General features: G+C 39.6%; 1 protein-coding gene across 2 annotated transcripts in view; it reads right to left on the bottom strand.

Moving 5' to 3' along the window:
* Positions 1 to 13,811, bottom strand: part of DCUN1D1 (defective in cullin neddylation 1 domain containing 1) — a 30,331-nt gene extending 16,520 nt beyond the window's left edge. The window contains exons 1-3 of one of the 2 annotated variants that reach the window (XM_043473626.1): positions 13,675 to 13,811; positions 1,886 to 2,102; positions 549 to 717 (exon numbers count right to left, since the gene is read on the bottom strand). In XM_043473626.1, coding sequence (XP_043329561.1) covers positions 549 to 717; positions 1,886 to 2,102; positions 13,675 to 13,677 — 389 coding nt within the window. In that variant the 5' untranslated portion in view covers positions 13,678 to 13,811. Of the gene's footprint in view, positions 1 to 548; positions 718 to 1,885; positions 2,103 to 2,325; positions 5,369 to 13,674 lie in introns of those variants that run through there. The other variant, XM_043473627.1, reaches the window with a different exon arrangement.
* Between the last annotated feature and the right edge of the window lie 4,735 nt (positions 13,812 to 18,546).

The following is an 18,546-nucleotide window of genomic DNA, read 5'->3' as shown; positions in this document are numbered from 1 at the left end:
CAAATGTTCAGCTTTTATTATTCAAAAGAACTCACTAAAAACAGTAAGGACAGCCTGTCACTGATTACAGACTGAATACTTTCAGAGCCTCATTAAATGCAGACAACTAGTGGCCACAGGTAAAACCTCTACCTATGACTTTTCAATCTATTTATACCAAGACATTTAGCTAATCAGTTGTCAAGGTTTGTGTAGAACAAAAAGTAATTAGTAACTTCTAGGATTTTTAAATTCTAGGAGCTTGTTTACAAATTCAGAGTTTACCACCTCACATTAGGAAATAACTTAAAACTTGCTCACTTCACTTACCCACATAAAATATTAAAGCACAGTAATTTTAATACTATGAACGTCCCTCAGAAACTAATGATAAAAGCATAAAGCAAATAGAACAGAACAGGTTGTACTAACTACACAGATAACTTGACATGGGAAGGAACTAACGTATTAGCCCATTTCTATTTACAGCAATGTCTGGGGCACGGATATCAGTTCCACAGTGACTCTTATAGCAGTGCACTGATTTCATATGAAGACTACACACGCACCCTAATTCTGTCATGCCATCCATGAATTCCTGTTTGGAGAACTCGCACTGTGTTGCTGCTCTGAACTTCCACGCGATGATTAACACACTGATGCTGGCTGGATCGAGGGCCAGGTCATCACAGAACTGCTGTATACCATCTATTCCAATTTTATTTTCATCTTGAGGATCTTTAAAAACACCAGTACAATATGAAATTAGTGCCATACTTTCTAAGCTACTCCTAAAACTGACAAAAGGAACGCTTTCTGTTCCATATTTTAAAATGATCACAAGAGACCAAAAATACAAAGAAATACTGCTTTAACTGTTACATTCCCCCTGTAATATTTAAAGCCACTTTGCCCCTGAAACAGCATTCTTAAACAGCAGGATAGGCACTAGATAGGACCTGGTTTTTTAAAAGTCTCATTTATTCATATGAAAAAAGTCCCATACTTACACACCACCAGAAAATCTGACATTCCTATACAGGGAAAAAGGATTTTTACTGAACATATCCACATTTAACAAAGGCACTCTAAACAGTATTATATACAGAAATTCTTTTCTCCTTGAAGTTTAATTTCATTATAGAAATCTCTTAGAGAACATCAGAAAAACCAAACTGTGTGATTCAATTCTAATCACAAGACAAACATCTGCTATTCAAATTAAAGAAAAACCCCAACTATCAAAATTTACTTTTCAGACAGCAAAAATTTAGATACAAATACAAGGAGAAAGAAGTACTCATACACTTGTCCAAAAAATGCGCACATCCCTTGACTTTGGGGGAAGAGCTATGTATATCAATATAATCCCACCTTTGGAAAAACTTTGAAATAATTCTATATATGTATTTCTGCATAAAAGACACAGAAAGTTGGACACCAGGCTCTTAAATATTGGTTCTCTCAGGAGAATAAAAGACATAGAAACTATTGACTTTTTCTTTATTCAACCTATTATGTATTAACTTTTTAAAAGTATATATTACTTTATAATTATTTAAACATTATTAAAATTATTACGCAGGTTTCCTTAAAATAGGCTCAGCTGAGTTTTATGAAAATGAGGGAAAAAACCTAGTCCCCCCAGTCCCCATTCTCAAACTGGGTAACAGAGAAGGAAAAAAGGAGGCAAATAAAGGGTAAGGAAATAAAGACACTAAGAAGAAATTTTAGTGAAAAGAGGGAAATAATTTTTCAGATTTCTTAAATTAATTCTAAGATCTAAAGAGCTCTGTTAGACACATCCACCCAATTAATGTCCTCTGTATTATTTGATTTCTCACAAGAAGCATGTAACTCTGGAAAACCTGGTTCAAAATATTTAAAGTCACAAGCAAACACTCACCTTTGTATCTACTGTATAGTTGTTCTAACTTCTTCCTGTCCAATGATCCTTTTACACTCTCTCGTATATAAAGCTCAGGATTTTGAAAAAAATTGTCTGTTGCAACATCTAACTTCCAGTCATTTTGAGACAGACAACTTACTGCTGTTTTTTCACTAGATTGTGTGAAGATCATAAACTGACGAACTTTATCCTTCTGCGATGATTTCAACTTGTTCTATTGAAACCAGAAAATAAACTGAAACTTTGTAACATCACAAAAGACTAAGTATTTCTATACTGCTTACTAAATCATTTTTAGCAATACATGTGCCTCATAAAATAACATTTAGCTTAATGTTTTGATCTATTAATACGGAAAATTTTTTAAAAATCTAAAACACAAAATCGCTACCATTTTGGAAAAGCAACTAGGACAGAGGCAAAAGAAGTTCACCCACCCTGCATTTCTCCTAAAAGTGGGTCCTGTGAGAATATATAAAGGCTCTAGGAGGGAAGCAGAGCTAACTCTCAAAACCTTAACCAAGCACAAAGTTCCAAGGGATGCTTAAGGAGTGGTGGGGAAGATGATATTATTTAAGCCAGTCAGAACATTCAAGTGACCCTGAGGAACAATGAGATTAACAGATATTTGTTGCAGTCCTAAAACACATTGTAAAGGATATGGGGTACAATTCTCCCGAACCTCACCACCCAACCTACTCACCCCCGACCCTGGTTTTCTTGCTATCTTTACCACATGTGACAAGAAACAGGGTATGAGGTACTCTACATTTCTCCTTACAGGGGTCAGGAACCAAGATAATTATCAAGAGAATTTCCTCGTATTTTCAATCAAACCAGAAGCAGTGAAATATGAACAAGTACCCTGCATCCTCCCAACCAAGGTAATCTTTTAATAGAATTCTCCTTCTTTCACCGTGAAAGAAATTACCTCTTTCCCTTGGCCTGAGCCTAGGAGACATTCTCTCTAGCCAGACTCTACTGTAATAACCTTCTCTCACTGGCCTTGTGTTGACACATACTCATTTCTCATCTGCCCTGAGTCCTAAGCAAAATAAAGTAGGGCAGTTAGGCCCTCCACTCTCTCCCAGTCTCAAGGGCCACATTCTTTGACTCCTCATGCAAGCTGTCTCCTGTGTAATTTCAGCCTCCCCACTATTACTCTTCCCTCTCGCAAGTCCTAATACCATCTCTCAGCAAAACACGTGGGTTCTTTCTGAGCTACTATTGCCAATGAAGAGGAAAAAGCATGTGAGTAGGACACACATTAATAGATACAGTGTTCTGTGGTTTAAGCAACACATCTGAGAACCCAAGCATTTTTGATCTGGCCCAGACAGATCACAAACCTCAATCCCCTGATTGTACAGATGAGAGAACAGACCCCAAATGTTAAGGAATTTGTTAAAAGAAAATCACCCAGGTTATTAGTAGAAATGGGTCAAGAACAGAAAGATCTCATGAATCTGAGTTTTACTAATCTTTCTATAAACCACACTGCTTGCTGTACATACTTACAAATCTTTTGAGGTTTTCAGGAAAAAGACTAACGAAGATATAAATATTTCCACCTTTCACAGAGTAAAAATAAGGCTATGCAAAAATCAAATATGAAAACCAACCCCATCTTTAAAACCCTGGAGTCCAATCTGTCAGCCATACTCTTCTCTGTAAATGTGTTATTGCTTAGGATTACACATTAAAATCTCAACCTCTGTTCTCCATTAAAATTGAGAAACTATCAATTTACTAGCCTCCTGTTATTTCATAAATAAATCTACCACTTCTGGACACCAGATAACTCATATCCCATTATTTGACACATCTCTCAAATGTCTAGGAGTCCCAACTTGAAAAGTACCTAAAGATGTTATTCAATTGCAACAAACCCACAATGAAATCAAATGACAAGGCGGATACCTGTCTTAATATACTGTTGAACTGAAAGGAAACCACTCTGATTTCAACTTTTGCTACTGAAAGCTATTTTTAAAATGAATATACCTTTCTAAGAGATACAATACATGTAAGTGATACGGTATCTAAGAGATGTAGTATATGACATATGTTTTAATCCTCTGAAGAACAGGGAAGTTCCTGAGGGTCATTATGATCATCACTGACCACTGTATAACGCTGCACAAAGTGCTGGAGATTAACCTAGAAGTATAACAACTACAGGCCACAATCTGGAAATAACTTTTAAATTAAACATTTCCATTTTCCTAAAAATTAAGAAGCAGCAAAGCAATCAAAATTATTGGGGGGGGATATCATACAGTATTAAATCCCATGTTATTTCCTGAGGCTTGAGTGAGTTTTGAAGAGAGGGAGAAAAAACACAGCTTAAGTCAGTTCTGCCAGTCAAAAAGTTGTTCACTGCACTAATGACTTCCTATCAGAAAGCAAGATATTAGAAAATTGGGGGGACAAAGATAAAAAACAGTCCTATCCATAAAAACTAATAACAATTATATAAGTGAATTAACTCCATTTCATATCTTACTTGAAATAAAAGTATAAATAATGTCCATGTATATGCAAACAAATTATTTTAATGGGTTTAAATTTCCAGTATATGGAGCAATATATTTTAAGAAAAAGGGCTGCAGCTACCCATTTCCAATACCACAGAGGCTAATGAGTGATACCTCACTGAGAACTGACAGTATGAGTTCCTGCTAGGCCAAGTCGTAATGTGCAATTCCATTGTGCAAAGTCTGATGAGCATCCTCCCTTTTCTTGTACTTTTAATGCACTCTGACCGGTTGGTTCCTCTGTCGGCTCTCTGTGCCTAGAATAAATCTTAACACTTGCTCTCTTACTAGGGAGCCATGTACTCAATTCTGTAGTCCCAAAGGCTGCCTAGAGGAAGCTGGAGTGGGCTACACAGAGCCACCCTTTCCCCAAGCCTATTTAGGAGAGCTACAACACACCCATCCCCTTTTCCCAGGCCACAAGGGGGCATCAGGCAAGGAGTTCTGATTTTGACAGTACAGCTCAAAGGTTTAAATTTCTATCAACTTGAGAAAGAGGAAAAGGGTATTTAGACAGCAAAGAAGTATTTTATAAGGGATGAGAAGTGGACAGAAAACCGAGGTGGAAGAAAAAACAGATGGAGTGTCTCTATTTCTACTACAAAGCCAGTGGGTATCTTCCTAAGAGCAAAAACATATGACAACTACAATGATTCAGCACTCAAATGTAGTACATGCTATTTAAGACTTACTTAAAAGGAACAAACTAGGGTGGTCACTAAACAAGATTAAGCAATACAATCTTTAGGATTCAAGTGTGAAAACTATCTAGAGATTATCAAATTTTCAAGGAAATTCAATATTGGCGAAGTATGTAAAATGTATAAAATACAGAATAGACCCTAATTATTATGGCATCCAGTCCCATCACTTTATGGCAAAAAGATGGGGAAACAGTGGAAACAGTCACAGACTTTATTTGGGGGGACTCCAAAATCACGGCAGATGGTGACTGCAGCTATGAAATTAAAAGGTGCTTGCTCCTTGGAAGAAAAGCTATGACCAACCTAGACAGCATATTAAAAAGCAGAGACATTACTTTGCCAACAAAGGTCCATCAGTCAAAGCTATGGTTTTTCCAGTAGTCATGTACGGATGTGAGAGTTGGACTATAAAGAAAACTGAATGCCAAAGAATTGATGCTTTTGAACTGTGGTGTTGGAGAAGACTCTTGAGAGTCCCTTGGACTGCAAGGAGATCCAACCAGTCCATCCTAAAGGAGATCAGTCCTGGGTGTTCATTGGAAGGACTGATGCTGAAGCTGAAACTCCAATACTCTGACCACCTGATGCAAAGAACCAACTCACTGGAAAAGACCCTGATGCTGGGAAAGATCAAAGGCAGGAGGAGAAGGGGACAACAAAGGATGAGATGGTTGGATGGCATCACCGACGTGATGGACATGAGTTTGAGTAGGCTCCGGGAGCTGGTGACAGATAGGGAAGCCTGGTATGCTGCAATCCATGGGGTCACAAAGAGTTGTACATGACTGAGCAACTGAACTGAACTGACCTTAATTATTTCTAATTCTAGCAAAACAAAGGGGAAAGAGAGAGGAAGGAAGAGAGGGAGGGAGAAAAAGAAACACTGTGTCTTGTAATAGAAAGCTAATAACAATTATATCAAAGATTACTGAAGTTAGAAATACTATAATCTGAACAGTAAAAAGCACCTACTTACTCATCTTTCCAAAATTAAAAAAATGTGGTTATCAATATATATTGTTTAATAGTTAAATCTAGCTGATGTTTGCAATTTTTTTTCCACTCAAGAACTTTGGAATTTACATTTAAAATAACAGTTTATCTGGGACAAAAAAAAAAAAAAATCAGACAAATACTTTGGACATAGCCAAGTATCATATAGCCAAGTGAATGAACTTAACAGTCTACTGCAATAGAAAAATGGGGACTCAAAAAAGCTCTAAAACAAAAAATGATAATAAAGTTACACAAGTACTTCCATCAAGAAAAACACTGAACATGGAAAATTATTTTCTAGGTAACAATTTCAAAATAAAAATAATTTTAATAGGTGGCATTTTTAAAACAAAAAATTAAGATTTTATTATTTCTATTATTCTGAATAGAATCTCACCCTTAAATTTCAATCTCTCACCCTTTAAATTTCAAATTCAGTCTAAACTCCAGAAAGACAGACACCAAGGCCTTTATATTTTTAAAAGAATTAATTTTCTAACTCAATTCTAGTTATCTCAGGATTTGATGAATCTTAGTTCACAAAAGACAATGTTTTAAAAATTCAAACACTGTAATGATCACCCATAATTTTCATTAAAAACTCTGGATGTGGTTCTCATGTGTTTACCATATAATTAACAGTTTAACTTCATCTGAAATTTAGAAGAGCTGGTGTAAGTCCAGAAAAATCATACTTTCTATATATGATACATAGTATCCAGCAGATATAGCCAAATGTTACCAACATCCCAAACCACTCATCTATAAAAAGGCCTTCTCACAGACTGTAGGTCTGAAATCAAAAGTAGAAGAAAAATCAATCCAACTAACCAGACTACTTTCTATTCCCAGAGAAGACTTTCACCTAGGGGCAAAGTTCTATCAGAAGGCCAGGCTAAGAATCTAGGTAGGAGTCACTAGAAATTCTCTTCCCTTCTACCTGCAACAGAGAGGTAAAGAATGCAGACTGTCACATCAGACTGGCAGGATTTTAATACCACCTATGCCTCTTAATTGCTGTGTGACTTTAGGATCATTACTTAATCTCTATATACTTCAGTTTCTTCATTTTGTAAACAGGGTGTGAAGGTTATCTGAACTAATTCAAGTTAAACTCTTAGAATTGTAATCAGAACATAGTAAGGACTCCTTACAAGTCCACAAAGAATATACCCCAGAGAAAAAAGTAACTTTGTGTAAGTAAAACAGTAATAAAGAATAACAACTACCATACTCAGAAAATTTTTAGCTAACATTTGACCTCCTACTGTGTGCCAACTCTGTGCTAGGTATTTAATTATTAAATAATTAATTGTCCAAGCTGCCTATCATTGATTTTTTTTTAAATCAATGTGGAGATCAAGACTCAGAGCTCCTTTTATCTAAAGACAGACTTACCCAAAATGTAGCAGAACCAGAAATGAAACCCTGGTGCCTAGCTTCAAGGGATGCAGTTTTTCCATTTATTTTACACTGTCGTTAAGTGAGAGAGAAAACAAAAAGGGCAAAAGTGCAACCACTGAGCAATTACTGTGTGCACTGTGGGGAGAGGGGAATTGTGAGCAATATTTCTTCACCTATTTTTATGGAAAGTTAAATAACTAATCAACTGACCTTTTTCCTTTCAAATGTATACAATTTGCATTCTGACCAAAAATTGCACATTAAGCATTCCCTTACTAACCAAAAGACTAATTTAGGGGTAGAACTTCCTTTTAGGTTTTTGGGGGAAGGGGAATAGGGGGGAAGAGGTGGATAGACTATTTCAAAGAAAAATGTGTTTACTGTCCTGTCATAGTCTATTTTTAAAAACATGGCTACAATCTATAGCTTTAACTATACAAAGGGGAAAATTAGGGAAAGTCAGGGTTTCCTTTTCCAATTAGAAAGTTCAAAACTCAGAGAAGAAACAAAGCATATGCAGGTTATGGCCAGAAAATAGAATCAAATGTGTACAATTTCAAATATTAAGCAAAACGAAACCCCAAAGCTTCAGTATCCACCTAAATTATAACCTGCAGTTTAGAACAGTTACTTAGTTCTGTGGCTCTCATCATTCATCCATATACTTCCTGCACTTGGAATGACAATTAAAATGAACTCTTCTTAGAGAGATGCTGCAATAGTTCTAAGTCAAAAGTGGAATAATGTACTGTACTATGTAATCACTGTACCTAATGATGTTTTATATAATGGCAATTCACCTGAAAAATTATTTCAGAAGTACACTTGTAAGATCCAAACTGGTTTTGTACCTTAGGTTTTTTTTGTATCTCTTTTGTATCTCAAAGGTTTTTTAAAAATGTTCCATTGGTGAAAGTTTAAAGGAGTTTTCTTCTTCCCATCCTCAGAATTATTTTCAAAAGATGCCTACAACTGTAAATTAATAAATGTTTTGATTCTGGTTTAGAGAAGACTGTTTTGACTATTAAAAAGTTATTTTTGCTAAAATTCCTGATTACCTTTGATAATAGGACAGAAATAACCTCCTTAAAGTACTTGAGTTAGTCATCATATTTCAACTCATATCCCAAACTTAAAGCCAAAACATCTAACAAGTAGGCAAGGCAGCTAATTTAAATTTGCTCTTTCCCTCCACAAACATCTTTTCTAATGAAATCTCATATTAACAAAAAGATTAGTAAGGTGAAAACAAACAACGAAGAATTAAATGAGATTTTTAAAGTCTCACAGTTAAAGAAGTTATAATAATGACCAGCATTCAACGGTCATGGATATTTGTTTCACAAAGAGAATAAATGATCCTTGAAAAATGAAATCTCCTAATTCTAAAATTTGGTGTCTACTCAATTCCTAAACCTAGAAATATTAAAATCCTTGAATAATAAATAAGTGCTTTGAATGTTTGCTGAAATACAAACATCCTAATATTACAAAGGAATAGGCCATGTAATTCAACTTAAACCTCTGTTGCTGAACACTGTTCAGTGTTAAGGGATTCGAAAATGGATTGCAATAGAACTCTTTAGCAAAAAACTGTTTAAAAGTAAAACCGCTCTTAAAATTTTACAATGCAAATAAGCAGTCTAATCACTCTTACTGGGTACTAATTATATAAAATGGATTCAACAAAATGATGAAAGACACTTCGGTGGCATTTCCCCCTTTTGTTTTGGCTTTTTCTTAGGTGGGGATATACATCTAAAGTGACTAGGTAAACTAGATAGTCAGCAGGTTATTCAAGAGCTTGTTTGTGTCCACAAAGCAACTGAATCCTATTTGGAACTATCTCTCTTCATCAAATGTCATGGCTAATACTATCACAACTTGAGCAACACACACTCAAATTTAAAAGGGGGCTTTCACACAGATTTTCATTATGCTTGACTCAACTTATGAAGTCATAATCAAAAGAGCCACTTGACTCAAATAAGCTCAGCTCTTTTAAAACTTAAAAAAAAAAGAAAAGCCCCACCACCACAAGTTAATTTTACTTCAACTTTTTTATCACATGTACCAAAAGAGTTCTAATTTTTCAATTACTTAAGTGTTTACATCAGATCATCTGATTTGATATGGAAACAACTAGGTCACTATTCAATATAAGGAAGAAACCAGAGTGAAATCAATCAAAAATTCCACACCCATACAGAAAGGCTGCTTGCTGGGTTTAAAAAAAAAAAGAGGAGGGGTAGACAAAGTGTGTAACCAGAGACCAGGCTTCTAATCCCTGCTCTCTCACATACTAACTCTTTACCTTGGTCATCTCTTTAGAAACGCTGAACATACTTTTTCAGACATGATACAAGGAAGTAGCAATGCCCTATCCCACAAATTGGAGTGGAGATAAAAAACAGCTGTGAATTGTTTGACTAGCAGAGGGTATGTTCTCAATAAACACTAATGTCCTCCTTTCTCCCTAAAGGTCCAGTTTTTTTGCATAGTCATTAAATGACATGCCAACTACTACAAACTCAAAAACAACCTACAAAAGAGATTGTACTGTGCTGTTTTTATTAACTAGCATGGCCAGGTAAACTTGATGTTCATCTAGTATTTATTAAATATTGGGCAGTCACCTTATTCAGAATTCAAATTCACACAGAAGCTGCATTTCTTCTTGTCTTTAAAAACTGCTTGGGACATAATTATCTATAACTGTAACAGGACACTATGAGACAGTAAAACAAGGTCTATCATACCATTCAGAATCCTTCACTGGCTCCCCATTTCTCTTGGAGTAAAAACACAACATCCTTCCAATGTCTACCCATGCCCATCTCCACTCCTTACCACTCAGACTTCATCTGCTCCAATGCCCAACATGCCCCTCTCCCCCAGCCACACTGGACTCACTGTTCCTCAAACTCTCTGACCACATTTCTGGGTGGCTTACTCCCTCATCTCCCAGTCAGCTCAAAATCTACTTCATCAGTGGTGCAAACATCGTTCTGCACCCCCAATTCTACTGTACCCCTGCACTCCCAATTCCCCCCACCCAACACTACTTTTCTCCCAAAGCACTTAACATTTTCTAACACAGTAAGGAAGAAAAAATATATACTATGCTTATTATTTCTCTCTCCCTAGTAAAAATGCAACCCTCACCAGGGCAGGGATTTTTATCTCAAGGCGGGGGGGAAAAAAAAATATATATATATATATGTATATATGTGTGTGTGTGTGTGTGTGTACACATATATATACATATATGTGTTTGTCTGTCTGTGTGTGTATCCACATCCCCAGTGCCCAGAACACTGCCTGGCATACAGTAGGCATTTAAGAAATAATTATTAAAATTAATTAAGGCCCTCCCTTAATCTACTTATGTATATGCAAAACAATGTGAAACAAAAGGAAGACAACCTTGAACAGGCCTACATTAATCTACACTTACAAACTCTGACATTTGTTGAAAATATAATCTTAAATTTCAAAGTCCACACATTTTTAAAAAAAATTAAAAACATAGTAAATTAACAGCACTAACCACTCATCTGAATTTTGTTATTTAACATTTTCATTAATAACACTTGGGTTTTCCTCTGTTTAAATGAATAAATTAACTTCAAATCAATTTTCAACCATTTCGCTAGATTTCATGTGAGCTAAGACTGTATGTACCACAAGTACTGGGGAAAATAGTAAAACCAGGAAAAATTAGTTTCAGTTCTGCAATTAACAATTTTGCAAACTTGAACCTCAAAACCTCTTTGATCCTCAATTTATTCTTCTGTAAGAGGGAAGAGGAGTCAATTAGATGATCTCTGAAGATATATTTCAGGTCTAAAAATTTCATGATGCTGAGTCTATAAAAATCTAGTAGGTCACACAGTTTACAACTTCTCACACATCTAAGAAAAATCATTAAAATCAAAAATTTTAGCTGAATGTACCTTTATCAAATCCTGTCTCTTACAAATAAGAAAACAAGCCAGAAGTCAAACACTTTTTTTAAAAAGACTTTCAGGAGTAACAAAATATTGTCTAGTTTTGGAGCTATTTTTGACCTTTCTATGTGGGTGTCAGGTAGGTTAAATGAACATGTTTCTTATACAAAATAAAATATTTAAAAAAAAATTCAGATATTCCATCATTTAAGTCTGACCCCAAATCCCAGGAATGACAATATACCATGTGCTCTAGAAATGGACTGCGTTACACCGAGAAACATTAGCCCCAAAATTGTATCAAGAAGCAACTGTAAGTAAAATAAATTTACAATGAAAAACTAGAAAATTCTTATGGCCTCAATTCTTTTAGGGCCCGTGGTGATTTAGCTTCCAAACTAACAAAAGCATACCAAGACAATTCTGGTGACATGATCTGAGTTCAGCCACAAAAAAAGTGTTTTAAATTAGTAATATCTTCCCATTACTAGTGTAATTAAATGAGTTATGGCTAAGTTCCAAAACTAGCTACTTCAATAGCAATAAAAGGACAAAAGCTTACGAGTCCCAATACAAGGTGAACTCTCATTTGAATCAGGTGAATCCTGAATTCATGAACAGGTAATGAGTATTATCAACACCTTGGATTCCAGAGGATAATGGTGATTGGAGGCTATTATGAACAGAACGCATTTCGATGGGCTCACTTAGTGTTTACCAGGGAATTACATTTCATTACTTCAAGCTTACTCTTACAAGCCAAGCGTCTGGAAACTTTAGGAGTAACATCTATGACCGTCAAAATACTTAAGAAATTGGAAACTGTTTAGCCGCCCTGCTGGATCTTTGAACACTGTAATATCAGTCTAAACGTTAACCAGTAGTTTATGGCAAAGTTTTCTTACAAATACAAATGGTCAGCTTTCATTGAACTTACCGCAGAACCTAGGTCTTGAGTACACGGCAAACTAAACCACATATTCATACACGACACCAAAATTCTGCTAAGTTGGAAGCTGAGACGAGTTAAGTGTCATTCAGCAGAAATAAGACCAACCAAAAACAAAGACACTGGAGCAAAGACACATACACCCTCCTCAAAGAGGCCTTTATGTTCCCCATGAGCAAAAGGACAATAATATCACTTTTACTGTCTATTCATACAGTAACCTGCACGGAATTCAACTCATGCTCAGACTACAATGCCAACATCGCTTCTGAAAAACAAAAAGTCCAAGAGTCAGGTACATTATTACCAAACTGTAAACAGATAACTTGAACACCACGTCTTGAAGCTTGTAGGACGTTTTCCAAACAAAAAAGCAGAGGGGACTAACTTGACAAACTGTTTTTTAAAAATCACAAATGGTCTTTAACTGGCATAATAAAGCAATTACTCCTCCCACCTCAAGGAAACAAAATATGTGCTCAAAAGGTAGCAAGTCTGTTTCTCCTAATTTTATGAAATGAGAACAGGTTGCACTTCCGTACTTCCCCCCTCCCCCAACGTCCCCCCAGCTCAGCGGTCTCCCATGTTCTCAGAAGAGGTAAATATAACCTCCACCAACTGGCCAGTGAAACTCCCATTTTCCAAGAGCACGGGACGTAGCGAGAGGTGATGGAGAAAGAAAAGGGCTGTTACCCCGCCCCAAGCAAAACTGCCTGGAGACTTGAGGGGTGCTGGAGCCGGAGCGGAGGAGGGAGAAGAGCGCCGGGAAAGTCTTTCCTTCTCCCGGCGGGGCGGAGGGGGAAGCCCCGGCTTCGGGCGGGGGGAGCCTCCTACCCGGAACCCCAGACCCCGGTCCCCGGCCAGACACAATGGAGCCGGCGTGGGGGCCGGGCAGGGACCGGGCCGTTGCCCCATCCCCTCCCCCCCGCCCCAACGCCTGCTCCCGCCGCGTCGGGCCCAGCGAGGGGCACCGGGGGCCGCTCCCCGCGTCCCAAACTCCCCGGGGCTCCCGACTAGGCCCGGCTCCGCTCCGCCTCCTCGGCTCTCGCGTAGCGGCGGCGCCCGGGCGGGAAGGGGCGAAGGAGGAAGGGAGAGGCAGGGAGGAGAGCCCCGCCGGAGAGCGGGACGGAGGCCGCAGGACGAAGCTCCGGGCGGCGGGGTCGCCGCGGGGCGGAGGGCGGCCGGGGCGAGGGTGCGCGGCTGCGCCGGCCCCCAGCCGGCGGGGCGGGCGGCCGCAGTGCCTCACCATGTTGGTGTCCTCCAGGCCTCTCCCCTCCTCCTCCGGCTCCGCAGCGAATGGACGGCGGCGGCAGCGGCGGCTCCTCTCACGGGCTCGCCGGGCTCCCGCTCATGCGCAGTGCGGGGCGGCCCCGGCGCGGCCCGAGGAGGCAGCCCCGGGCCTCCGGGAGGCGGAGGGACTGGGGCGGGCGGCGGGCGCCCCGCGCGGGGCTTCCCCCGGGCGCGGGGGTCCCCCCGGGTGGGGCGGGCGGGGCAGGGGGCGACGCACGCACCGCGCGCGCAGACATCCTCCCGCCGCGCCCGGCGGCCCCCGGCGTGTGGGGGGCCAGGGGACACCACCTACGCTGCCTACGCGCTCCTTACGCCGTGGGACTGCCGGGCCGGGTCTCCACCGACTCGAGGAGGGGAAGAGCCGGGGCCGAAGACTTGAGCAGCCGGGGACCACTTGGAAGGGCCAGGACTGACGCGCTAGATCCGATCCAAACCACCCCTTCCCATCAATACCAAAAGACGGGCGGGGGGGGGGGGGGGGCGGTGGAGAAAATAGTAAAAACACCTCCTACCCCCAAGTGTTTTCTTATCCCAGTCCAGTATCTGGACTGCATCGGGTCCCCCACGTGGACATACTAGAGGAAACCATGGTCTAGCCATGTGGGAGCCGGAATGCCCTTTAGAATGGCCCAGACTCTTCCCAGACCTGTGTCCACAGGAAGACCAGTGGGATGGCCCTAGGGTTCCAGGCTAGGAGGATTGAGCTTTCAGGGCCTCATTCATGCCACTCTGGTGGCGGATATCAGTGCCTTCCGCTTGGTCTCTGCTTAGTTCAACCTTCCTATGATAAGTTTGGAAAATAAAGAACTTTTTTTTTTTTAACCAAGGGTTGACACAGTCTTGGTTATAAATCTGATGAGTCTGAGGGTACCTGGATTTTCTGCTGGGGATCAAGTGCTACAGGGAGTACAAAAGATTCTTTGGAGTGGTCCCTGACCTTAAAAAATTGACTATCCAGTTAAAGAGATGAGACGCTTTCACAAAGGAAGGAAATAAGAAAACAGGTAATAAAGCAAACATTAAAAAAATCACATCTAGGGCTGAAGCCAAAAAATCTGTATTTCAGTACAGAACCAACCTGAGTGGAAGTGTTATCATTCTCACCTGTTATCACTGTACTCACCAACATCTTTTTCCCCCCAATGCTAGCATAGGCTGCCAGATCAACCCAATGACTTCATGGCTTTGAAATTCTTATCAAAACTTCTTTGGCTATTCCGGGGGTCCTCCTGACACTTCCTGGAGCAGCCGTGTATCAGGAGCTCCCAGGACTCTGCCAAGACCCATCCCTGGCTACCAATAAGCATACATTCATTTGTTTTCACCAGCCTTCAATGTGCACATATTAATGTCCCAGACTCCTTGCTAAGCCCTGGGAAAATATTCGGTAAAGACAGACCAGATCTACCTAACGCAGCAAGCCTGAAGCTGGACCACAGCCATAGATGTTCTCCTTCCAGGAATTCACCTAGCATTTGACCTGAAATATCAAGTAACATCTAGGGTCTTTTTTTTTTTTTTTAACATCTAGGGTCTTAATGAAGAGTGTTCACTGTCTCTCTTTCCGCAAACTTATACTTCACTAAGGTAACAGTTCATGGGTTTTCTTAAGCTCTTTTTTCCTGACTGCCAGCTCCAGCAAGGGCGTCCCTGGTGGTTCAGCAGTAAAGAATCCACATGCCAATACAGGAGACGCAGGTTCAGTTCCTGGGTCAGGAAGATCCCCTGGAGAAGGAAATGGCAACCCAGTCCAATATTCTTGCCAGAAAAATCCTATGGACAGAGGAGCCTGAAAGGCTACAGTCCATGGGGTCACAAAAGAGTCGGATATGACTTGTCGACTAAACAAGAGCACCTCCAGCAAACAGTTCTTCTCATTCTACCTGACCTCTCTACTGCCTTTGAACACTTTCGCCTTAGATTTCCTCTCCATTATGTTCCATGATTCCACCTTTTACTATGTTTCCTCCTTGCTATGAGACACTCTCCTTTGCTGGCTCAGCTCTCTTTGGGTCTTAAATGGTAGACTTTTCAGAACTATCCCTGAATCTCTTCCTGTATATGAGCTGTGTCATGCTCTCACTCACAGTTCCACAATGTCAACTATTATCTATATCTTCAGGAGTCCTAAATCTTGACTTCTAGGTCCTGAGTGGCAGGCCTGCACATTAATTTTGGTTACTTCACCAGCCTGTCAATCTTGACAGATCCAAAACCTTATCCACAAATCTTTTTCTCCTGTCTTTTTCTCAGATCAGCTAAGTCAGAAATTTAAGTCATTCACGACTCCTCCTACTTCATCCCACTAATCTAATTGCTCACCAAACTTCATCAGTTTCACCTCCTAAATAATTTTGAATCTGCATTCTATCTTCTATCCTTCTATAGCCAAGCCTCTATTATATTTCTTCTCATCAGTAGCCTCTTAACTCAAGTTCTGGCCTCTACTCTTTCCCTACTGTTTCAGACTTCTCTTGCTGTAACACAAATCTGAATTTCATCCTTAACATTCTCATTGGGCTCCATAAATGTGAGCCCCTTTGGTGTGGCATACAAGGCTCTCTCCCCGTATTCTGTTCACTAACCTTGCAATCTTCCACCCCCTTCCACACAAATGCACCTCATATTTGTTTTAACAACCCAAGCCTGCCATCTCTCATTCTGCTATCTCTGGGTAGCAGCCTAAGACTGACTGAGGGCTTTCCATATACTGGGCACTGTGTTAAAACCATACACAGCCTAAGTCACATAATCCTCACTTCAACCCTACGCATGCATGAATGCTAAGTCACTTCAGTCATGTCCAACTCTGTGCAACCCCATGGACAGCAGCCCACCAGGCTCCTCCGTCCACAGGATTCTCTAGGCAAGAATACTGGGGTGGGTTGCCATTTTCTTCAACCCTATGAAGTGTGTGCAAAGATTATACCCACTCTACCAAGGAAGAAATGAGCACAGAGAGGTTGAGTAACATGCCAGATGTTCTTCAGCTGATAAGTAGTAAAGCTGAGATCTAAACCCAGACAGGTGGCACTGGTGGTAAAGAACCCGCCTACTAATATGGGCGACATAAGAGATGTGGGTTTGATCCCTGGGTTGGGAAGGTCCCCTGGAGGAGGGCATGGCAACCCACTCCAATATTCTTGTCTGGAGAATCTCATGGACAGAGGAGCCTGGCAGACTACAGTTCATAGGGTTGCCAATAGTCAGACAAAATTGAAGCGACAGCATGTGTGCAATCTGGCAACAGACTCTATTCTCTTAACCACTTCACTGTTATTTCCTACCCAAAACCTCCATGCTCAACTCAGAGACCATCTTCTCTGTGATAAGCTCCTGACCTCATTCCTTGCATTCCACCAGGTATATTTCTCCTTCTGTACTTCTGTGACAGCTTATATACACTTCTATTATGCTTATGACATCATATATGATAATGTTTGCCTCCATGACCTCCCCTGCCAGACTGTGTGCTGCTCCAGGCCAGAACACTCAGTAGCATTCATCTCTGAGTGTTCAGTGTCAAAATGAGTCCCTTGAATATAGGAGATATATATATATACATATATACATACTCCATGGTAATACTTGGATAAATTAAAAGAAAGATGATATCTGACTAATGTTTTGATCTGCCTTAAGACTGTGCCTGTATTGTTTGTTATTGTAATGGGATGTCTTTACTCCTTGGCAGATGTATGTTATACCATATGGTCAGATGGTAAATGTAGTAGCAACTGTACCCATTACTGCACTTCCAAGCTACAGTACTGAATGTGAAATGGAGAATTATTACTCAGTCATTGTGGTTGAGTGAGAGAAACATACTTGTTAAAATTGTCCTGATTATTGTTAAATGGAAAATTCCTAAAGATAAAGCATAAATGACATGATTTAATTAACTAAAGAATATTAATTAACATGTTCATATCACTCTTTCGTCATGAGGTTTCAAGTATTTAATTTAAGAACTTGAGGTTTTTTAAGTACAGAATTTGTAAAGATTATTTTCTGCAGTGACAATCTCAATATAGCAGGAAATAAGATGGAAACATCTAGCCAGAATTCACTATCATTCTCCCTCTCCCCCACTAGAAATCTGTATTCACACATAGATATAGAAAAAGATGTTGATATACAGATACACATATGTATATGTCACATACCTATGTGTATGTATAGTGAGTGCATACACACATATATAGTCACTGTATACCTATAGCTATATAGACAAAGTAATATTCAGTATTTGTACATAATACAATTTTCAAGGTAAAACATGAAACTATTTGAAAATGATTGTTGCCTTCGAAGTTTAAAATTCATGTTAAGACATATATATTTGCTGATAAAATTGTTGCGAGTCTGTTTAAAGAAACATGTAAAACCAAGGATCTCATACTTTCAAAATCTATCTTTCAGCAAAAAGAAAGAGCATAAGTAATCTGAAAAGACAGATTGCTAACATTTCTGGTAGTTCATCTAGCTAAAATTAAGCTTGCAGGGTAACTATGTAGACACAGTTACAGTTCAAAGGCACTAGTCTGGGATGCACAGCCAGCACCCTCCCACTCTTAACTTGAGTGGACTCAGTTTTGCCCAACATTTACATAAATGTGCTTATTGAATTCAAGCTTGCCTATTTATAAATATGTTAATAGTAAATGAGACTGTTTTAGTTTGAGTGAAACATAACATTTAGACTTTATCAGTTCAGAATCATAATTTTTTAAAGGGTAAAGCAGAGGCCTCAGGGCAGGGCTGTCTAGTGTGAGAGCCATGGTCCCAAATTCACACCAAACTCACTAGAGTAGGGGAAGAGCTGAAA

This window comes from Cervus canadensis, chromosome 7 (assembly GCF_019320065.1).
Source record: "Cervus canadensis isolate Bull #8, Minnesota chromosome 7, ASM1932006v1, whole genome shotgun sequence".
Taxonomy (NCBI): Eukaryota; Metazoa; Chordata; class Mammalia; order Artiodactyla; family Cervidae; genus Cervus; species Cervus canadensis.
Note: the sequence above shows the minus strand (reverse complement) of the source record. Positions and strands in the feature narration are given on the sequence as shown.